The following is a 19,487-nucleotide window of genomic DNA, read 5'->3' as shown; positions in this document are numbered from 1 at the left end:
ATAGAGAGTTCTGCGCAGGCGCACAACATGGATGCTGGGTAATGTAGTTTTCCTAATACATCTCACAACACCACTGTTATTGTTCAACTAGCCCATGTCATGTAAAATTTTGAAATATATAATATATACATGTGAACATTTGTTACACACATACCAGTAAACTCTGATTTCTCATGTTGAATATACACTGACTAGCCTATACCATATCTGTCAAAAGTTAGAATAATTGGCCTATGATTTAAAAAATGTTTTTGAAGGCTGCATTTATTTGATCAAAGTACAGTAAAAACAGTACTATTGTGAAATATTATTACAGTTTAAAATAACTGTTTTCAATTTTAATATATGTTAAAATATAATTAATTATTGTGATGGCAAAGCTATATTTTCAGCATTATTACTCCAGTCTTCAGCGTCACATGATCCTTCAGAAATCATTCTAATATGTTGATTTGCAGTTCAAGTACTTTTGGCGCTCAATTATTCTTATTATTACCGTGTTGAAAACACATTATTTTCAGGATTTTATGATGAATAAATAGTACGAACAGCATTTGTTTGAACTATAGAAATCTTATATATTTGATGCATAATATGCCTATGGACTTTTTTTAATCAACATTAAGAATACAAGTTTAATTTGTAATTTTGTATGAATGTGTATAACTTATGCAGTGACTGACTGGTCACCTTTTCTTTTCTTTTTTAAAGTACAAATCCATATAGTCTTTCAGTTAATATGAGGTCATCAAATCTGCATGCATAATAATGATAAAAGAAATGCAGTTTAGAATGGAGTACAGCATTTTACTTTGCAGTGAATTTCATGCCAGCCACCACTAGATCACTGAAGCTTTGAGCTGCTGCATTTCTATTGTTCCTGCTGTTCTGCAGCAGACACAGGGCAAATCTATAGGATAGCCAGCCAAACAAAAAATGACAATATCTGATGATTCAGCATTTATGCAAAACTCCATTAAATCATCTTGGTGTAGCAATTATTTTAAGTGCTTAAAGCTGTTGGATCACGGACATCCACTCGAGCACTTGTTTGATCTCTGTATACTGAAAAAGGATGAATAGAAAATGAATTAAAGAGAGCTCCTGTTTGTGTTCTTAACCACATGATCTTTCATCCACTGTATCAGGGAGACGAGACAACAGATCTTTTATGATGTTTGATAGAAAGGTAACCATAGATACAGTTGAATGGGTGCCTCTGCAGTAACCACGGTGATTGCTGAATTGGAGGAACTTCAGATTGGTCAGATGTGTACAGTACGAGGTGATCAGTAGTGGTACCCACAGGGGTCACTGAATCGAAAGGGTCTAATCTCATTGACAGTGCAGACGAGGTCATGCATGCGTCTTGCTCTTCGCTCCTCCAGCACGAGCCTGCGTGAGCGCTCTCGAGCTGCCTGCTGTTCTGCTCTTTTCTCTGTACGCTTTCTTCTCAACCATCTATTGTCCAAAAGAACAAGAGGGAAATGCTTGCACGTTAGCTTCAAATACAATTCTCCCTCTGTTTTCTGATTTTTAGAAGAGCAATATGGTGCTGAACTCACTGCCTGAAGGCCTTCTCACTCTCTTCTCGGCTGTGCAGGCAAAAGCCGCTCTCCATTTCCAGTCTCTTCATCTCTTCTACCTGTTTGTCTTTGAACTGCTGTTCCTGTTTCTTCTGGAGCCAATGTTTAAAGGCCTCCTCTGGGTCACCACAATCCCTCTACCAGAACAACAAAAACAGTACAAGTGACAATCTTTGGTTAGCATAAGATTATTTCTTCAAAAACATAAAAAAATATTTTGTTTGTGTTTTTGTCTTATGTTTTTGAATCTATATATGCCAATATATATATATATATATATATATATATATATATATATATATATATATATATATATATATATATATTAGGGCTGTCAAACGATTAATCGCATCCAAAATAAAAGTTTGTGTTTACATAATATATGTGTGTGTATGGAGTATAATTATTTTCTATATATAAATACACACACATGTATATATATTTAAGAAAAATGTGTTATTTATATATAAAATATTTATATATAATATAAATATATATACACAGTATATACATGCAAATATTTCTTAAATATATACATGCATGTGTGTGTATTTATATATAGAAAATAATGTAAAAACAAACTTTTATTTTGGATGCGATTAATCACGATTAATCGTTTGACAGCCCTAATATATATATATATATATGCCAATTAATGTTTATATATATACATGTATTCAGTACTGTGCAAAAGTCTGTTAGTATTTTCACCAAAAAAAGGTTTTAAGCCAGTTATTTATATATTTTGCTGTAGTGTATCAGTAGGAAATATCAGTCCAAACATTCCTTTTGCCATTAATTGTAATAATCCAGTGATATTTTTGTATGCACAAGGAGTCTGACAACAGCTGGTATGCTCCACACGGAGATCTGATCTCACCATCATCGAGTAAACTAGGACTGTAACTAGGACAAAAAGTTAATTGTAAAAATCTGTTTATGAGATTATTTTTGAAAGCATCCTCACTTTACAGCATTTTTACACAAGTGCCTAAAACTTTTCACAGTACTGTGACTTTGCAGGTAGGTTTCTTCAAGCGTAATAGACATTGCCACAGTTTTTTTGGATTTAGTCTGTCTCTGTTTATTCTGTTTAAATGGCTCGCCCTAGTGGACATACCATGCAGCTCATCCTTTCCATTTCCTGGGCTTTCTGAACTCTCCTCTCGTCCAGCAGCTGCTCTCTTTTCCTCATTAGCCACGATTGGAAGGCTATCTCGTTCTCCTGACGTTTCTGTTCCTCTTCCTCTTTTTTCTTCAACTCATCCTGAAGAAGCAAAGAGGAGGGAGAAGTCTAAAAAAAACGTTAGACCTGTTTGAAATAAGCTGTCAAATAAAAACTGAAATCAGATTTTATAATACATTAAGACAGAAACTGATATTATACTGATATTGAAACCACATTACACCTCTTTGGCTTGCCTCTCCCTCCGCTGCTGAAGTTTGGCCAGTAATTCTTTCTGCTGTGGTGACAGGGAGAAGGTGGCATGTGAAGAAACTCCATTTGCAGACTGCACCCTGCGCTTGGTGCCCTCGACCCATGCTCCCCTTTGGGACAGTCTGGCAGAACTGGGTCTATTTCTGTGCTTCGGTGGAGGTTTGGGGATGTACAGAGACTCAGCGCCAGGGGGAAAAGATGAGGTAGAATTCTGTCTCAGAGAGGAGACTGGACTCTTGCTGAGATGGAGATCAAGCTCATTTTGCCGTGAAGACGCTCGCTGAATGTCGCTGTGAGAAACCGGCAATGGAGGAAGCAATCCTTGACTTTCCATCTCCTTTATACTCACCAGATCAAACTTTCCATCTTTTTCAACCAAAATCCGTCCTTCTTTCGCTCCCTCGTTGTGTTCATCCTCAGGGTCTCCTATGTCGCTTCCCTCTCTCTGAGAGATCTTCAGTCTCTGCATTTGTCCGGATACCTCTCGATCTTCCTCTAAGTGCTCACAGGAGGCGCTGTTGCTCTCTTGAGTGTCGAAATCCAGCGCAGGCACCACCAGGTCAACCAGAGTGTCTTTAAACTGCAGGCGTCTGCGGCGGCTCTGGTCTGGAGGATCCTGGTCCTGGAGTTGTTTGTTCGCCTCTTGAATCTTTTCCAAAATGTATTTCTTCTCTTCATCGAGGTCTTCGTCACTCTGTAAATGTGGAGAGGTTATAAGGTCATCCCTGTCGGGATCTTCTAATGGCTCCATAGGTGTTGGCCACCTTTCATCTGCTTCGTCATCATCCATTTCCCTGTCTTTGTGCACATCCTTTCTTTCTTTAGGTTCATCTTCTTCAAGCTCTTTGTCGATCTGAGCTTCAATGTCATCATCATCAGGATCCTTTGTTGTAGAAAATAATGTGTTCAGTTTGAGTAAAACAGAATGAGAAAAACGGCATTGTGCAACAGAATAAGAAAAACGGCGTTGTGCAAGTTAAGGAGAGCATGATCTCTGAAGAATCAGATACATAGAGCGTATGTGTTGAATAATGCAACGCCATGAGACATAGTTCTCTGGGTGAGTGAAAGTGTGTATGGATCTGTGTCAGTGTGGATTTCACACACACAGGTACAGCGTCTGTGTAATGGAATACCACAGACTATTCCAGAGGACTGTCTCCAAGATATGAACCTGTTTCTGACATCATTGTGCATTGACTCACTTACCTGTTCCTCACTCTTGCTCTCCTCGCTGATAAGCCAGTCCAGGTCTTTCTCAAAGTCATCCTCATACTCATCCGGAGTGTTTTTGACCGCAGAAACACTCATGCTTTCTTCGCTTTCTCACTAAGACAGCAAATGAAACATGGATCACAATAGAGATAAAAAAACTTGTCTCGCTCATCATAGAGTCATTTTATTATTGAGCAAAATGATCTTTTAGAGTAAATAAATATTTAGAATTATTTGAAATACGTCATGAATGTTAGTAAATAGTTTATTGATCATTCTTAATTCTAAATTTACTTTAGTTACATTAAAGCATACAGATTAATATCTTAACATACAATTACATAGATGGCATACAGAAATACGTCTCACTTAAAAGTACAACACACTTGGTGTGTTTGTTGACATGGACATAAAATCCATATGCATTAGGGCTTTACATTAAAACAGCTTGGATTCTCGTGATTTAGATGCAGAGTGTTTCAGAAAGAGCAACACATGGAATCTGACCCATAATTGGGTTTATTTCACTCTCTGAAATAAAATAAAATATAAAAATATTTTTTTACTTTTATTTCAGCAGGTAAAAGTTAAAAAGATACATCATGCAGATGCGCTGGGACACATCATCAGTGATGTATCCTGGGGTCATTGGGTGTTTCGGGTCTTTCAACATCAGACACCCTCGCCCAGGCGACCTGGCCGGAGTTGATCAGACCCCGGCCTGTGTCCCAGCAGCATTTGTCCATGGTTCTGCCTTCTTAAGGAGCACATAATTCTCACTGAAATAAAATAAAATATTTAAAAAAACGTATTTTATTTCAGCTAGTTACCATGGCAACATTTCTCATTTTTATTCCGTTTTCCTTGGTGTACTAAAGTAACTCAAACTAAAATAAAAATAAATAAATAAAACTATAGGCCTATAGAGATATAAAAAAATAAAAAATAAAACTAGTAAAAATGACTAAAACACAACAAAATTACTAAAGCTTTAACTACACTGGTCCACATACAGTGACAATTCTAAACTGTTGTTATTCATTCTTTATTTTGTAAATTACGACTTTTATATGCAATTTATATGTTTAAAGGGTGCTTTATATTTGTAAATGCCAGATAAATTTTACTAAATGCACTGTAATGCCAAAATAATTCATGTTAAATCTGCGTGATAAAATAAAAATTTTATGTGCATTAAGGCTAGTAATAAACAACACCAAACCTGGTGGCCGTCTCGTCTCAGTGCATGATAGATTTGCTTTTAGAATGTGGTTATTATTCTCCCGCGCCTAAAAATGAATACAGCTTACCTTCAAAACTTCTGTATGGTGTTGCCTCGCGTTGAGAGCAAAAATAGTGAATGGTAATTCATTAGCCGCCCTATATATTCTAGAGAGCTGTGGTCTCTACCCGCACCTGTACATTAGAGAGCAGCTCTAATCCTCTGCGCTGGCCTCAGCCTCAAAGTAGCATGTAACAGGTGTTGCCATAGAGACACACAACACGGCCTGTCGTGGGTGCGCGCGCATGCGCAGACTCTTTGTAAATGTAGAAGGTAGAGCCAGCCAGATTTTATCTGTGATACAGTTGGTGGAAAAATAAACAAGGTACAACAAAGGATAGTTTGGTTTGTTTGTCCAAATCTTCATGAATAAACAAATTTATGTCCTTAATGTTTCTACTTATTTTACCTTATTTTTTTATTTATTGTCTATTCGTATACTTTATATGCTTTGGCAATATTCTACAAAAATCAGGTCAACAACATTAGCACAAAGGCAACAATTGTTGTACGTTATTATTATCATTATTATTATTAAAGGTATTTATAAAAAGATAGAGCAGGGGGGGGGGGGGGGTCAAAACTGGGGTCGCAAGGGAGTAACAAGTGAGTCTGTGGAAAAAGTCTAGAGAAAGACTGAAAATAAATAAATAAATAAATAATAATAAACAAATAAATTCATACAAAATGTGATTAAAAAGTTATTAGATAGTTATTAGTCTATTAAATAGATTAAATTAGATAAAAAAAATGCATATAACATTACATTACTACAGTGAGTAGAACAAAATATATAATAATGTAACTGAAACTAATTTTGGATTTATAATATTATTTTTTAAAGTGTATAAATTGGGTGTTTATAAAAGAGAGATGCCTTATAAATAGAGTGTGAATTATAACGCCCACAAAGGGCATGGAACTTGCGATTTCGACATTTTTAAAAGACCTCCTTTTTAATAATCTCGGAAGTACGTATCATGTTTTAGCTTTTGTGTTACGTCTATGGTATATGTAGTCCGTATTGAATCCAATGAAGTACTATTTATATGTGGAAAAACTCAATTTCCCATAATACACCTCGGTTCGCATACAAAAATCAAGACACTCCTCCGCGAGTAGAACTGTTGAAGAAGCTACGTGCAAAATTGCATATAGTTACTTTACACCCATTTATGATCCTGTTATCAACTCACAGCTCGTGGAGAGATACATTTGTTCTTGCTCATTAGACAAAATGACTTCTGTAGCTTTGTACACAATAAACAAGTCAGCGAGATCAATAGCAAGACTGTGTCGAGCGTCCCGCTCTGCGCATGGTACTGCTGATTTCCACTCTTCCGTAGCCCGTTACTCTACCCTCCGTAAATGTGCCTTTCTTCCGGGAGGAAAATGGTCATTCATAATAGCAGGAACGAGACAGATGTCTCAAGCATCGGCGGGGAGGTTCTCACTCGGGCGGTACGGTAAAGGTGTGTTTCTGGCTGCTGGGGCAGCAGCTGTCACTGGGGTTCTGGCGGCAGGTGTAAGTCACTTTCAGCGGGCAGAAATGGCAACGAAGATATCCAAGATTGAAGAAGTGGAGGGAGACATGCGGGAAAGATGCAAGTCGTTCATGTCTCCACCAGTCACTGACATCAAGGTCTTAGAGCAGAGGAAAGAGGCGATGTCTACGAGAATGGAGATGCTCATCATGGAGACCCAGGCTGAGTTCTGTAAAGCCCTTGAGGAGGTGGATGGAGGAACGTTCAAGGTGGACAGCTGGACTAGAAAAGAAGGTTGGCTCGTTTTTGCTGCCCTACTTCACTAATATTATAACCTTTAAATAATATTAAAATATAATGAATGTGTGTTACATTTAAAAACATGTTAAGTGTTGGTGTGAATGAAACTTTAAAAATATGTAACGTTACTACCTACCATAACATAAGCAAGCCTTAGATAAAGTAGAGCAAACATTATGGTCCAAAGTCCTGATTTATGTTTAGAGCAAAAGGTACAGTATATGGAGGCCCCTTTTTTTCCGGATAAGAACATAAGAAAAAAGCATGTTTTGGTAAAATCATATTTATGACAGTTATGATATAAAAAGTAGGGCTGTCAAACGATTAATCGCGATTAATCGTTTGACAGCCCTAATAAAAAGTCGACATTTTGAAATAAAAAGTAGACATTTTATCTCATAATTATTATTTGATCTCATTTCGACTTTTAATCACAATTTCCACTTTTTTTGTCAGAATTATGGCCTTTTATCTCGTAATTTTTACTCTTTTTTTTTTTCAATTTCAAAGTTTTATCTCATTAATTTGACTTTTTATCTTGAAATTATGACTTGTATTTTGTCCCAGATGACGTACTATACACTTATACAAGATGTACTCTTCTGTCTAGAGTATGAATTTTATAGTTATTTTGTTATCCAACAAAGTCAGAAATGGACTTCATAGGTCATGATATGCCTTTCCAAATGTTCCTTTTAAAACCATGCTTTAATAGGGTATATGTCGAACGTCGCATGACGAAACCGGAAACCTAGTCTCATCGCATCCGCTTGTCATAGAAAGTGTTAACAGCCGTATGAACTGACGCCGATATCTATGGAATTTTAAGGTAATCAGCTAACCTACCTATCTCACTTTGTTATTGGCGTTTTATTCTATTTAAATATCTAAACGTTAGTGTGAAGATTTTTTTTTTTTTTTACTTTTAAATATCGATCTTCACATGCGAGGGACATTGGTTATGATCATCTTTGCTCGCTCCTTTTAAGTTATCTTGAGTAAAACAGTAAAAAAATGCAAGAAGCACATACAAAAGACCTGAACCGGAAGCGATGCGTTCTGTTTTCCGGTTTCGTAATGCGACGTTCGACATATACCCTATTGGTTCCATATCAGGTTTGCCAATAATGGCAAAATCTTGTGGCAAATTTAGTTTTGGAAACATTCCATTTTGTTGTAACTAACTGATTCTGATTAGTTATCATTGTGCCAAAAATGTGTGCTTTATTATTATATATGATAATAATCTGCTATAAAAACAATTGTTCCATAGATCAGTGATTCTCAACCAGGGGTTGAAAAGATTTAGATTTTGCTTTGTTAAACTGATAACATTGAAACAGTAATAAATTAATTATTAGCTTGAAGCTTCATGCTGGTGTTACACTGTAACAAATCATGTTTGTCTTGTGTCTGACAAAGGTGGAGGAGGCATCAGCTGTGTGATGCAAGATGGGAAGGTTTTTGAGAAAGCGGGTGTGAACGTGTCCGTGGTGTTTGGGAATCTCACCGAGGAGGCCGCAAAACAAATGCGCAGCCGTGGAAAAGTTCTGAAAGGGAAAGATGGTGAGAGACTGACTTCCCATTTCGAGGTGAATGCAGAGTGTGACTGAAGGAACCAGTTCCTTAAATCTTCAGCTCTACTTCTAGTTTTTCCTTTTGAGCTCAGTTTGAACTGTCAGGGGTCTCAAGGCTTTCACTGTGATGATTTGTCATTCTTCACGGGATTGAGAAGATGTGACGTGATGCATTCGTTTTTACCGTTTGGCATTATCTCTGTGTTCCAGGAAAGTTGCCGTTCTGTGCCATGGGTGTGAGTTCAGTCATACACCCCAAAAACCCCCACATTCCCACAGTGCACTTCAACTACAGATACTTTGAGATTGAGGAAGCAGATGGTGAGTGTTTAGTGAAGTCATTTGAGGCTGTGTGAAGGGAGATGTTGTTATCTGTGTCCACCACCCATCTCGCTCTCCCTCCTTCTCTCAGGCACAAAGCAGTGGTGGTTTGGTGGAGGAACGGATCTCACTCCTGTTTACATTGATTTGGAAGATGCCGCCCATTTCCACAAGACTTTGAAGAAAGCATGTGACAAGCATCATCCTAAATTTTACCCAGACTTCAAAAAGTGGTAGGAGTCTCATTACTGTTATGTGTGTGTGTGAATCGGGTGTGTTACAGCTGTTATGGGTGTGTGTATGCGCGTGGTGTATGAGAGTTCTATCTTCTGGGTGGATTTGAACTGTTCAGCAAAGATAAGATTTCCCATTATTTGAATCAGCCAGTGTATTGTGTGAGTCAACGCTTTTGTGTTGTAACACACTTTCTTTCTTTACTTTTCTTCATGAAAAAGTATTTCTTAATTGTTGTATTTCAGTTCATTTTTTATTTTATTTCATTTGTAATGAAATATATTTGCTTCCTAAACATTAGGTTAGCATCAGTAAAATAGTTTTTTTGTTCTTTTCTTAAGGTGTGACAACTACTTCTACATCCGTCACCGAGGAGAGACGAGAGGCATTGGCGGGATCTTTTTTGATGATTTGGATTCGCCCAATCAGGAGGAGGCTTTTAATTTTGTGAAGAGCTGTGCTAAAACTGTGGTGCCCTGTTACTTGCCCATAGTATACAAACATCTAAATGACTCCTTTACCCCGGAGGAGAAGGACTGGCAGCAAGTCAGGAGAGGCAGGTTAGTTCAAGGGAAAGTACACAAACACTACTGTTTATGTATCAATCTTTTCAACACTGAGGAATATGAAATGTTTCTTGAGCACCAAATCAGCATATTAGAATGATTTCTGAAGGATCATGTGACACTGAAGACTGGAGTAATGATGCTGAAAATTCAGCTTTGCCATCACAGGAATAAATTACATTTTAAAATATATTAAAAACAAATATTTATAAATTATTATATTTCACAATATTACTGTTTTTTTGATCAAATGAATATAGCCTTGATAAGAGACTTCTTTCAAAAACATCTTGCTGACCCGAAACATAGTATATAAATATATATTTTTATTGATTAAAAGTATACTGAAGAACCATTTTATAACCCGTAACATACAGAACTATATTAAAATATTATATTAAAATATATATAATTTAATACAATATAATACAACGAATATATATTAAAATAGAAGTTATTTTGGCTTTTTATTCAACTCAGCAAATTCAGATGCTCTTATTATCAATATTAATAATATTTATATAATAATATTATTTAATTAATAATAAATATATTAATAATATTTGATCATTATTAATATAAATATTTTTTATAGTAGTGTGGTAATATAACATAGTTATGAGACTAAATTGAAGTTGTCTTCAAATGTATGTCATATCGATATAAATGTTCAGCAAGTAACCAAACTCTCTTTGTGTTTCTTAGATATGTGGAATTTAATTTAGTGTATGACAGAGGGGTGAAATTTGGCCTGGCCACACCTGGGTCACGCATCGAGAGCATCCTGATGTCTCTACCGCTTACTGCAAAGTATGAGCAAACTGTGTACATCACAGCTTTTTTTTAAAGTTATTTTTGTGAACTTTGTTTTCCTGCATAATTTAAAGGGATAGTTCACCCAGAAATGAAAATTCTGTCATCATTTACTCTCCCTCAGGTTGTTCCAAACCTGTATGAGTTTCTCACAAAAGAAGATATTTTGAAGAATGTTGGTAACCAGGCAGTTTACGGTAGCCATTAACTTCCATAGTATTTTTTTTTTCCTACTATGGAAATCAATGGCTACCATCAACTGTCTGATTGCCAACATTCTTTAAAATATCTTCTTTTGTGTTCAAAAGAAGAAAGAAACTCATACAGGTTTGGAACAACCTGAGGGGGAGTAAATGATGACAGAATTTTCCTTTCTGGGTGAATTATCCCTTTAAATGAGTTATACATTTTTTTTTTAAAGTATTTTTTTTTTCCTGAGGTCAACTTATACCAAATTTTCCCACACCAAAACAGATTTTTTACACAAGCATTATCCACTTTACTCACTGACCCTGTGAAATAAACTTTTGCTGTTGTGCCTTTAAGAAAAGCCCTCTTTGAATGTAAAAAGATCTCAAACACAACAATTATTATTTTCCTCATGATATGACCCTTTTAAAAACTCAAAGTAATGTTTGAAAGTAGAACTTTTTTGTTTTTCAATTATTGTGTCTACTGTATTTATCTATTGTTTGACATTACAAACTCACTAGTGTGAATGTTTCATTTCAGGTGGGAGTACATGCATGAGCCCAAAAAAGGCACTAAGGAAGCAGAGATACTGGAGGTCTTACGAAACCCTAAAGAATGGATATAAGTGGGAGGAAGATTCATTCGTCCACTCACCAATATTGGGTGGGAATTGTGAAAATGGAGGGTACCAAACATATCAGCAACCTTTAGATATTAAGATAGAACAACAACATTCAGTAAAATAGACAATGGCAGGACACCTTTGACTCATTGGCTCTTTGCTGACTGACTGCTACACTGCACGATTACTGGCTTGGCTGTAATGAACTCTATGGATTCACTGGAGAGGCAGTGTTTACTCCTGTGACAGTGTTACTTAGTTACAGCTTTGTTTCTGCTTGCACTGCTTTAATTATGATTACTGGTGTATTCGAAACTGTTAATGACCTTGGTATGCTGTTTTTGAATGGACGTGTCAGCCTTGTATGTCTAAATGGTCATGTTTAACCTGTGCTGATGCAAGCGCCATGCCATTATTGCTTTTCTAGCACTGATCGTTTTTCTTTCTCACTTCAAGTCCATTTTTGTGTCCTGTCATGCACTAACAGATCTCTGTTCGACTACTGGCCTTTTTTTGTTTTTTATAGATATTGAAATTATAATAAGAAATATTCTCAGGACATTGTAATGTTGCTATTCTGTGTATTAAAAAATAATAAAGTGTTTTTAAATGTGATAAAGTAGTAAAGGTGTTCATTAACATTAAATCCATTCAGTTCCAACATGGCTGCCAAACGTTTATGTGTAATAAAATAGTCTAATATGCGTTTAAGTTCACATTTGGCATGGTCAAACATTAATGATAATAGTCAAATGTATCTAAGGCAACATAACATTAATTTTGTGTGATGATTTCCAGTGTTTTAGCATGCAAATCTGCTCATGCAGTTAATAAGTTACAACTTAAAACTACCTCTGTGTGCTTGTTAGGACGTAGGCAATGTACAGTAGTCAACATTTGAAGTGAATTACCTGTTATTGTCTTAGGACAACTTTGATGAACTTGTTTGATCCACTTCAAATGTTGACTACTGTATTTCAGGTAGTAAATGTGGTGCATTTTAACATTAATGGATATGTTGAAACTAGACTGAATTTTATAGGAAGAACATTAGATCTTAAGACAAACTCATTTGGTTCTGTTAAACTCAAGGAATACTAAAAAAACAAAGACGTTGTACATTTTACAGTAGATATTTATATGTTCATAATGCTATATTAGACTTCTAGTCTGACAAAAAAGAAACATCGCAAATTATGATAAACTTTAAATCTCGCATGCAACCAAGACTGCATTTATTTGATTAAAAAATACACTAAAATGCAATGTATTCCTGTGATATCAAAGCTGAATTCATAATTTCATTCATATGATCCTTCAGAAATCATTCTAATATGCTGATTTGGTGCTCAAGAATTCTTCCTATTATCAATCTATTTGGATTCTTTGATAAATAGGAAATAAAAAAAACCAGCATTTATTTTAAGTAAAAATCTTTTGTAACAATGTAAAAGACTTTACTGTCCCTTTTGACTAAAAAGTAAACATTTTAAACAATAGTTTACCGAAAAGTGGAAGAACAAAGACAGAGGACTGAGGGCCACATTTCTTTTTATTACAAATAAAAAGTCAAGCTCAATCATTACAAAAAATTTAATTTGTTTTTAACACATTTACATATACATTTTTTAATCTATCTCTGAGTAAGGCTTAAGCAATAAACACCACCACGGTCACTCCTAACTACCACAGAAATATCAGCCTGCAAATATACAGCAACTCCAGCCAAACTTGCAACATCATCATCAGACTGTATTTCAAGTGACGGTAGTCTTATTTCATAACATCTTTAAAAACACAAACAATTTTAGGCAAAGTGAGACTGTTTTGATTTTCACGAAGCTTTCTTGAGTTAGTGCTGGTGATGTATTTTATTGCATATTTGTGTAAGCCGAGCATGTCGTTGATAAACTGAAAATATAAACCGTAGAAATCCAACAGCCTTGCCACATTTTTCCATTAATATTCCTTTACACATTACATACTATTCCTTTACTAAGAGCAATTGGTGCCCTGAAAAAAAGTGCATTCACTCATAGTTACTGAATAAATACAAAAGCATTGAATGTTTTCCATTATACCCCCATAAACACACACTTTCCTGATATTTAATACTGAATGTTTCCCTGTCAAGTTTTTCCTTTTATTTTTAGGGGACGGCTTGTTCCCTAATTTGATCCTAATCTTAAATTCTCTCGGTTTTTCTTTAGTGTAGCTGGGGCCTGAGGTGAAAACTTTTTTTTTTATGAACTAAAAGGTGTCTGCTTGCTGTTAAACACAGACAAGCCCAACCTGGAAGCTAGTGTCAAATTTCCACATTTGTTTAACAGTCTGAAACTTTTCACCAGGCAGGCAAAATCAGAAACACATCACTTGAATCCTTTATATATAATGCATTATTTATAAAAGTAGTTTTTAATGCATTAATTATGCCTTTTAAAGCACCTTATGGTCTCATGAATAAGCGCAACCACAGACATAATACATTATCTATTCATTGTTACAAATGTAAAAAATATAATGTATTAAAACATGACAAAACCCATTTTAGATGTAACAAAGAATCTGCAAATATAATGCATTTTAACTTTTACAATTATTTATGAAAATATACAATGCATTAAAATTTACATTATGAAACCCTTTATAATGCATTATACATAAAGGCTTCAGGTGAAGTGTTACCAAAAAATCATTTGTCATTGAGAAAAGAGTTATGCTTTGTAGTGGAAACAGCTGCTGCTAGTTCAAACGTAGCACAATTCAGACCCAAAACTATAGTGTGAAAGGCTTGAAATCGTTTCAAATAATCTAATCAAGTGCGAAATCAGCCTTTAACAAGTAAAAAGCTTGGTCAATAACTGTTAGAGGTTAGAGAAGCAAAACACAGGTTATGTATTCTAAAACAATTCTGAAAGAAAGTCTGCACACAGCTCACAACAAACAAAAAGCATGGTTCTTGCTCCTTAATAATCACCTCTTGCTTGTTCTAGTATTCCCAGCTTGGGATGCTTAATATGCCTGCTTAGTCCTTGGCCACAATAAATTTCACAAGGCTGTGACCATGTAAACTGCTCCAAAAATATGGAGAAAAGAGAGCACTGTTGCATAGACCATTTAGTTAACATGTCTTTCCATGGAACTCAATGTGGCTTAACTGCAATGATAAAACTCAAACCACACTTAGCTCAGTATTGTATTTTCCTACAGCGAATATGAGTCAAAACTTCACACATGGCTGATTCAGAAACCATGATGCAACGTAAAATCAGGATTTGTGAAATTATGCTTGAAACAGCATTGCTGATAACATTGACCAAACATTGTAATTGGTTATCCATTCAGCTGAAAAGTTTCCAACATGTTAACTAAATCTAACACAGTGTTTAAAACCTCAACTAGAGACCCAATATCAATGTTTCATTGATGCTGTGAGTCCAGTGCATAAAGGCGTCTATGCAATTACAAAGGTTACAGAGATAGCCTAAACTAAAATGGTTATCTCTGAAGGTTACAATGAACCTTAAATTATAGCATGTCAGTAAACATTAAAATGTACAACTTCCTGAAAATATTGTGCAATTTTTTTTTTCCACTGAATCTTACAATTTAGTATCATAGTTCTAAATGGTCCAATAAGAGGCCACAACTCAAGAAAAAAATGTTTAGCTCATTTCTTAGTAAGTCATACTAGGAAGAATGTGTGTGAGTTGTTCATGTTTGAGTACTTCCTTGTCATTGGATTTGGGCTTGGGTCAAGATTCAAGCTGTCATGAGTTCTGCGATCATCTCTGAAATGAAAGAAATCTGCAGCAGTGTGTGTGTGTGTGTGTGTGTGTTCACTACTCACTGCTCCTAATGTGTGTGCACTAACTTGGATGGGTTAAATGCAGAGGAAAAATTCCGAGTATGGATTACCATACTTGGCCTTCACGTCACTTCCACTTTTTTTTTTTTTTAAAGCAGTTTAGCTTTAGTTTTGTTAGTGCTGGAATTGAAAATAAAGCCTGTCATGGAATAGTGAAGTTGTAAAAAAATATACAGTATTGGTGTCTTGAAGATGCATCACTTTCCCTGGGAGATGACAACCGTGCTACCGTGGTTACTGATGATGTCTTCATATTGTGGTGGAGGCTCTGCTTCAATCTGTATATCTGTATGGCCCACAGCTTCCTCATATGAAGGGGGCGGGTCACCCCGACTGCCCCGCCCAGGTGTGAGATCAGCGCCGGGGTAGGCGGGGCTACTGTGGGCACTAATCTCGGAGTGAGGACTGATGTCAGGATGGTAGTCCCGACCCCACTGGTCCATTGACACCACAGATAGGGTTGTGTCTCTTTGTGGACGCCCAATGGCAGGGCTTTGCTGGGATCTTTTGCGTGAGTGACATCTCCAAACTGTGATGGAAACCGCAGCAATGAGCAGCAAAACCAGCAGCAGCGGTAAGATCAGGTACAGGGAATGAACGCCACCAGCGATGGACTCCAGTCCTCCAGGCCTAGGGCTGCTCTCACGCTGGTACTCCTCCCAGAATCGCCTCTGTAAGGGTCACAAGGTGAAAGAAACACAAAATAACATAAGAACACTGTCTGCATAAATGTAAATAATAAGCAAAAGCCATTTGTTTGCATTCTAAACAAAAACCCCTCAATTCCATTCAGACCAATAACCAAGACAATGACTGTGCACCATACAGAACTGAATTCAAAACGCCTTTTGAATTACACTTCAATTACTGAATATGAATTAAGATAGCCAACATGACATAGAATTGCACTTCGTATTAGAATAAAGTAGTACAATTAAATTGTATTGACAATTCAAAAAGTAATTCTGGAGAAAGCTTTAACTAGTAAAGTCTATTAATAGTAAATCTTGGCTTAGGCCCTGTTTACACTAGTGCGTTTTGGATTTAGAACGCATAACTTTTGCTATGGTTTCCCCTGGCGTCTACACTACTCTGGAGTTTTCAACCCTTAGAAAATGGAGGCTTTTGGAAATGCTGCAGACACCGTTTTAGTTTGAAAACTCTGGGTTTGCGACTCAGGGTAATCGGACCAAATTAAATACAGATAAGTGCACTTTTACATGCTCCTGGATCACGATCTAGTGTTTTCAGTGTCTCAAAGTGTCTCGGTTCGCACTTCACAGTAAATGCTGCTCCATGCAAACTCATCTCATCTCATGAGATTGGGTCACTTGATTTTAAAGTTGTACTATTTAATTTAAAATTTTCATAATTTAATATGATTTATTTGTATGTATTAATAATAATCAAAATAATAATAACACTAAATAATCAAAATAATAATAATAATTATAATAAATATAAATAATAATATTATTATCATATAGTGATTTTGATAAAAAAAAAAACAAGTCAAAAAATCTACAAACAGGCACAGCAAACATGTACCGGTAGGTGTTTTATTGGGGGGGGGGGGGTGTTAGAAAAATCGCAATGGACCTTTTTCACAGACTGTGATGATGTGTTTTAACAGTCATCGGCATCGTAAATCCTTTTTTTTATATTCTTTTATATTATCAATTTAAAAAACATTTGTATGTACATTTATAACACTATACTGCATTATATTACCTTTGCATCAAATTACAAAAAAAAAACTAGTTGACGCTGCGGTGAGGGTGTTTGTAATACAGCGGCTGTGAGTGACGTCTTTCTCTCTTCTGACTGCCGTTATCAATCTCTCTCTATTTTTTACTCTTGTTGAAAGTTGTGAAAAACTATTGTGGAGTTTTCCTTTTGTTATTTGAGCAAATGGGAACACAAAAAAATATTTAATGTAATCTCTCATTTACCACTAAAGAAGTTTACCCAACTATGACGACTTACGCTTCTGAAAAACCCAGGAATATGAAAAGGGTCAATTCGATTTTTTCCCCCTCAAATCAACCAGCCTTACCCTGGACTCAACAAATGCCCAAATTACGCCATCACATATTCAGCTTATCATTGTTCTGTCATTTTGAATATACAGTGTAAACTCCTGCAAGAACACACAACCCAAACATCCTTAATCTGAATAACACATAATTAGCCATCCCGAAAAAAATGTGAACCCAGTGAGCCTTTCCTGTCGATAATGCTCACTTCCTGCTTAGAGGAAATGCCACAGAGCAGAATGACTGAGGAAGTAGTGTTCAAGTTCATGCAACAACAAAAAAAAGGAGCACAAATCTACCCCAAACTCACAGTTTTCTCATCATTCTCAAACGCCTCCCTGGCTTCTTCATAATTACAGATTTCCTCCCTGCATTCCCGCTGGATGTTCCCTTGTTTCATCTCCTCCAAGAAGAAGTTTGCTCTTGGGAGCCTCCGCAGCACCGAGTGTGCGGCATCTGCTGGCAGGAACACTGGAAATACAAACAATAAGCGTGCAGCACAGAAACAAGGAGGGGGGCTGACAAAGTCATTTCTTTGAAATGCCAGTTCCTCCCTGGCACAGGAAGTTTGAAAAAGAGTAGCCCACTGTTTCTCACCAATGAGAGTGGGAGAAATAAAACAGATGCTATATAGTGAGCCATATCAGATTAGTCATGGATTACATATTAGAGGTGCTATGTAAGATGAGACCCCTATTGATAATCTGTAATTAATACTAATTGGAAATTACTGACAGAAGTCCTTTACGTGACATGACATCCATTATCACTAGCAGGCTCAGCATACAGACTTACTACGTATCTTAGCAACGTTAAGAAACACAAAATAGCGTCTTTGAGAATATCACATCTTCACAGTCTCTGGCCGAAATAAAGCATAAAGGACTCACCGGCTCCCATGATTCCTGCAGCTTGTTAGAGAGGGAAACTGGACCTTGAGAATGACAGAACAGATTTACACACCCAGATTTAATCAACGACCACACATTTCTATCACTTGTGCTTATGCGTTTTCAGTATCTCAAATTCAAAACAACAGGAACATTCAAGATGAATTTTGACATAAAACACTACAGAACGGTGTTCATACGTTAAGTTACAATAAACAGCAAAAAAAAAAAAAAAAAAAAACATATCCAAAAACATAAATCATTCTGTGTGTCTCAAGGACTGTTAGCTTACTAGCATGCATAGGACACATAACGGCACACGGGATAAAAACGGGAACGTTTTGACAAGAACAAAACGAATGTTCTTTCACCATATCGAAACGTAAAACTGCCGCTTTGAGACATTAAAAACATGACAAGCATACAGAATAGTGTCGCTAATTCAGTCCGATGACTATCGACTGAAGCATGTCGACGGGGTTTTCTACATTAAAAACCACACAAATTAATCTAACCACTGACGCGTCGAAGCTATGCCTTTTGTATGTAATATTTAGAAGAAGCTGCGACTTTAAATTAGGTTAATAAAATATGCAAAAACTGTTTACCCGTTCCACCCAAACGTGTAACGCCTAGTCCCAATGTCCTGATTTGGCGCATGCGCAGTCAGCAGCCAGAATGAACTGAACAGAGCCCATGGCTCTGGTAATGAACAGAGAAAGCAGCTGACGCGGGTTTCGGGGCGTGAGGAGTAGGTTATTACAGAACAAGATTCTTTCTTTGTAAATCCCCCTTTTTTGGTTGATATATGAGACAGGAAGAAATTAGTAGCCTAATGATTAGGCTTATATCAGCTTTCACAGAGGCTTGTCAGAAAAGAAAAGTGAATTAGGCCTACATGAATTGAATGGGCCTACATTCTTATTTGGTTGTGGTGAAACATTTTATTGCTTTTTAACTCATCGCGTGTTACTCTTCTCCATATTATTCTCTAAAAAATTAATTACATTTTAAGTGTGCTTTATTGGCAAGACAAAATCAAAGTGTTGGCACGCAGCAGCTT

The 19,487-nt window shown here is 36.3% G+C and overlaps 3 protein-coding genes across 4 annotated transcripts; 1 reads left to right on the top strand and 2 right to left on the bottom strand.

Annotated features, from left to right (window-relative positions):
* Positions 1 to 253: 253 nt before the first annotated feature.
* On the bottom strand, positions 254 to 5,702 carry ccdc181 (coiled-coil domain containing 181). Of its 2 annotated transcripts, none has more exons than XM_079896875.1 (6): positions 5,550 to 5,702; positions 4,234 to 4,353; positions 2,996 to 3,907; positions 2,707 to 2,853; positions 1,566 to 1,723; positions 254 to 1,461 (listed from the first exon to the last, which is right to left on the bottom strand). In XM_079896875.1, exons 2-6 carry the CDS (start codon positions 4,333 to 4,335, stop codon positions 1,290 to 1,292), a joined length of 1,491 nt encoding a protein of 496 aa, XP_079753001.1. In that variant the 5' UTR covers positions 4,336 to 4,353; positions 5,550 to 5,702; the 3' UTR covers positions 254 to 1,289. The 2 variants fall into 2 exon arrangements, with proteins under 2 accessions (XP_079753001.1, XP_079753000.1); XM_079896874.1 differs by having other exon boundaries at positions 256 to 1,461; positions 2,707 to 2,880; positions 5,550 to 5,687.
* A 913-nt stretch (positions 5,703 to 6,615) lies between these two features.
* On the top strand, positions 6,616 to 12,359 carry cpox (coproporphyrinogen oxidase). The gene is made up of 7 exons (XM_079896886.1): positions 6,616 to 7,299; positions 8,728 to 8,871; positions 9,093 to 9,203; positions 9,295 to 9,436; positions 9,779 to 9,997; positions 10,709 to 10,813; positions 11,549 to 12,359. The coding sequence occupies exons 1-7, from the start codon at positions 6,759 to 6,761 to the stop codon at positions 11,631 to 11,633; spliced, it is 1,347 nt and encodes a 448-aa protein (XP_079753012.1). The 5' UTR covers positions 6,616 to 6,758; the 3' UTR covers positions 11,634 to 12,359.
* Positions 12,360 to 13,162: 803 nt separating this feature from the next.
* Positions 13,163 to 19,102, bottom strand: prrg1 (proline rich Gla (G-carboxyglutamic acid) 1). Its single transcript, XM_079896887.1, has 4 exons — positions 19,033 to 19,102; positions 18,425 to 18,468; positions 17,845 to 18,005; positions 13,163 to 16,169 (listed from the first exon to the last, which is right to left on the bottom strand). The coding sequence occupies exons 2-4, from the start codon at positions 18,432 to 18,434 to the stop codon at positions 15,696 to 15,698; spliced, it is 645 nt and encodes a 214-aa protein (XP_079753013.1). The 5' UTR covers positions 18,435 to 18,468; positions 19,033 to 19,102; the 3' UTR covers positions 13,163 to 15,695.
* Between the last annotated feature and the right edge of the window lie 385 nt (positions 19,103 to 19,487).

The sequence above is a fragment of the Squalius cephalus genome (assembly GCF_949319135.1).
Source record: "Squalius cephalus genome assembly, chromosome: 16".
NCBI classification, from domain to species: Eukaryota; Metazoa; Chordata; class Actinopteri; order Cypriniformes; family Leuciscidae; genus Squalius; species Squalius cephalus.
Note: the sequence above shows the minus strand (reverse complement) of the source record. Positions and strands in the feature narration are given on the sequence as shown.

What these genes read in the sequence shown, in the direction of transcription:
- ccdc181 (XM_079896874.1), bottom strand. Translation starts at nt 4,335, where the DNA reads ATGAGTGTTTCTGCGGTCAAAAACACTCCGGATGAGTATGAGGATGAC. An exon ending in TGGAAAGGATGAGCTGCATG is followed by an intron (nt 1,724 to 2,706) that starts GTATGTCCACTA and finishes TTGTTCTGGTAG; the next exon opens with AGGGATTGTGGTGACCCAGA. An exon ending in AGTGAGAAGGCCTTCAGGCA is followed by an intron (nt 1,462 to 1,565) that starts GTGAGTTCAGCA and finishes TTTGGACAATAG; the next exon opens with ATGGTTGAGAAGAAAGCGTA.
- cpox (XM_079896886.1), top strand. Translation starts at nt 6,759, where the DNA reads ATGACTTCTGTAGCTTTGTACACAATAAACAAGTCAGCGAGATCAATA. An exon ending in TACCCAGACTTCAAAAAGTG is followed by an intron (nt 9,437 to 9,778) that starts GTAGGAGTCTCA and finishes TCTTTTCTTAAG; the next exon opens with GTGTGACAACTACTTCTACA. An exon ending in CAGCAAGTCAGGAGAGGCAG is followed by an intron (nt 9,998 to 10,708) that starts GTTAGTTCAAGG and finishes TGTGTTTCTTAG; the next exon opens with ATATGTGGAATTTAATTTAG.
- prrg1 (XM_079896887.1), bottom strand. An exon ending in TTGAGAATGATGAGAAAACT is followed by an intron (nt 16,170 to 17,844) that starts GTGAGTTTGGGG and finishes TGACCCTTACAG; the next exon opens with AGGCGATTCTGGGAGGAGTA.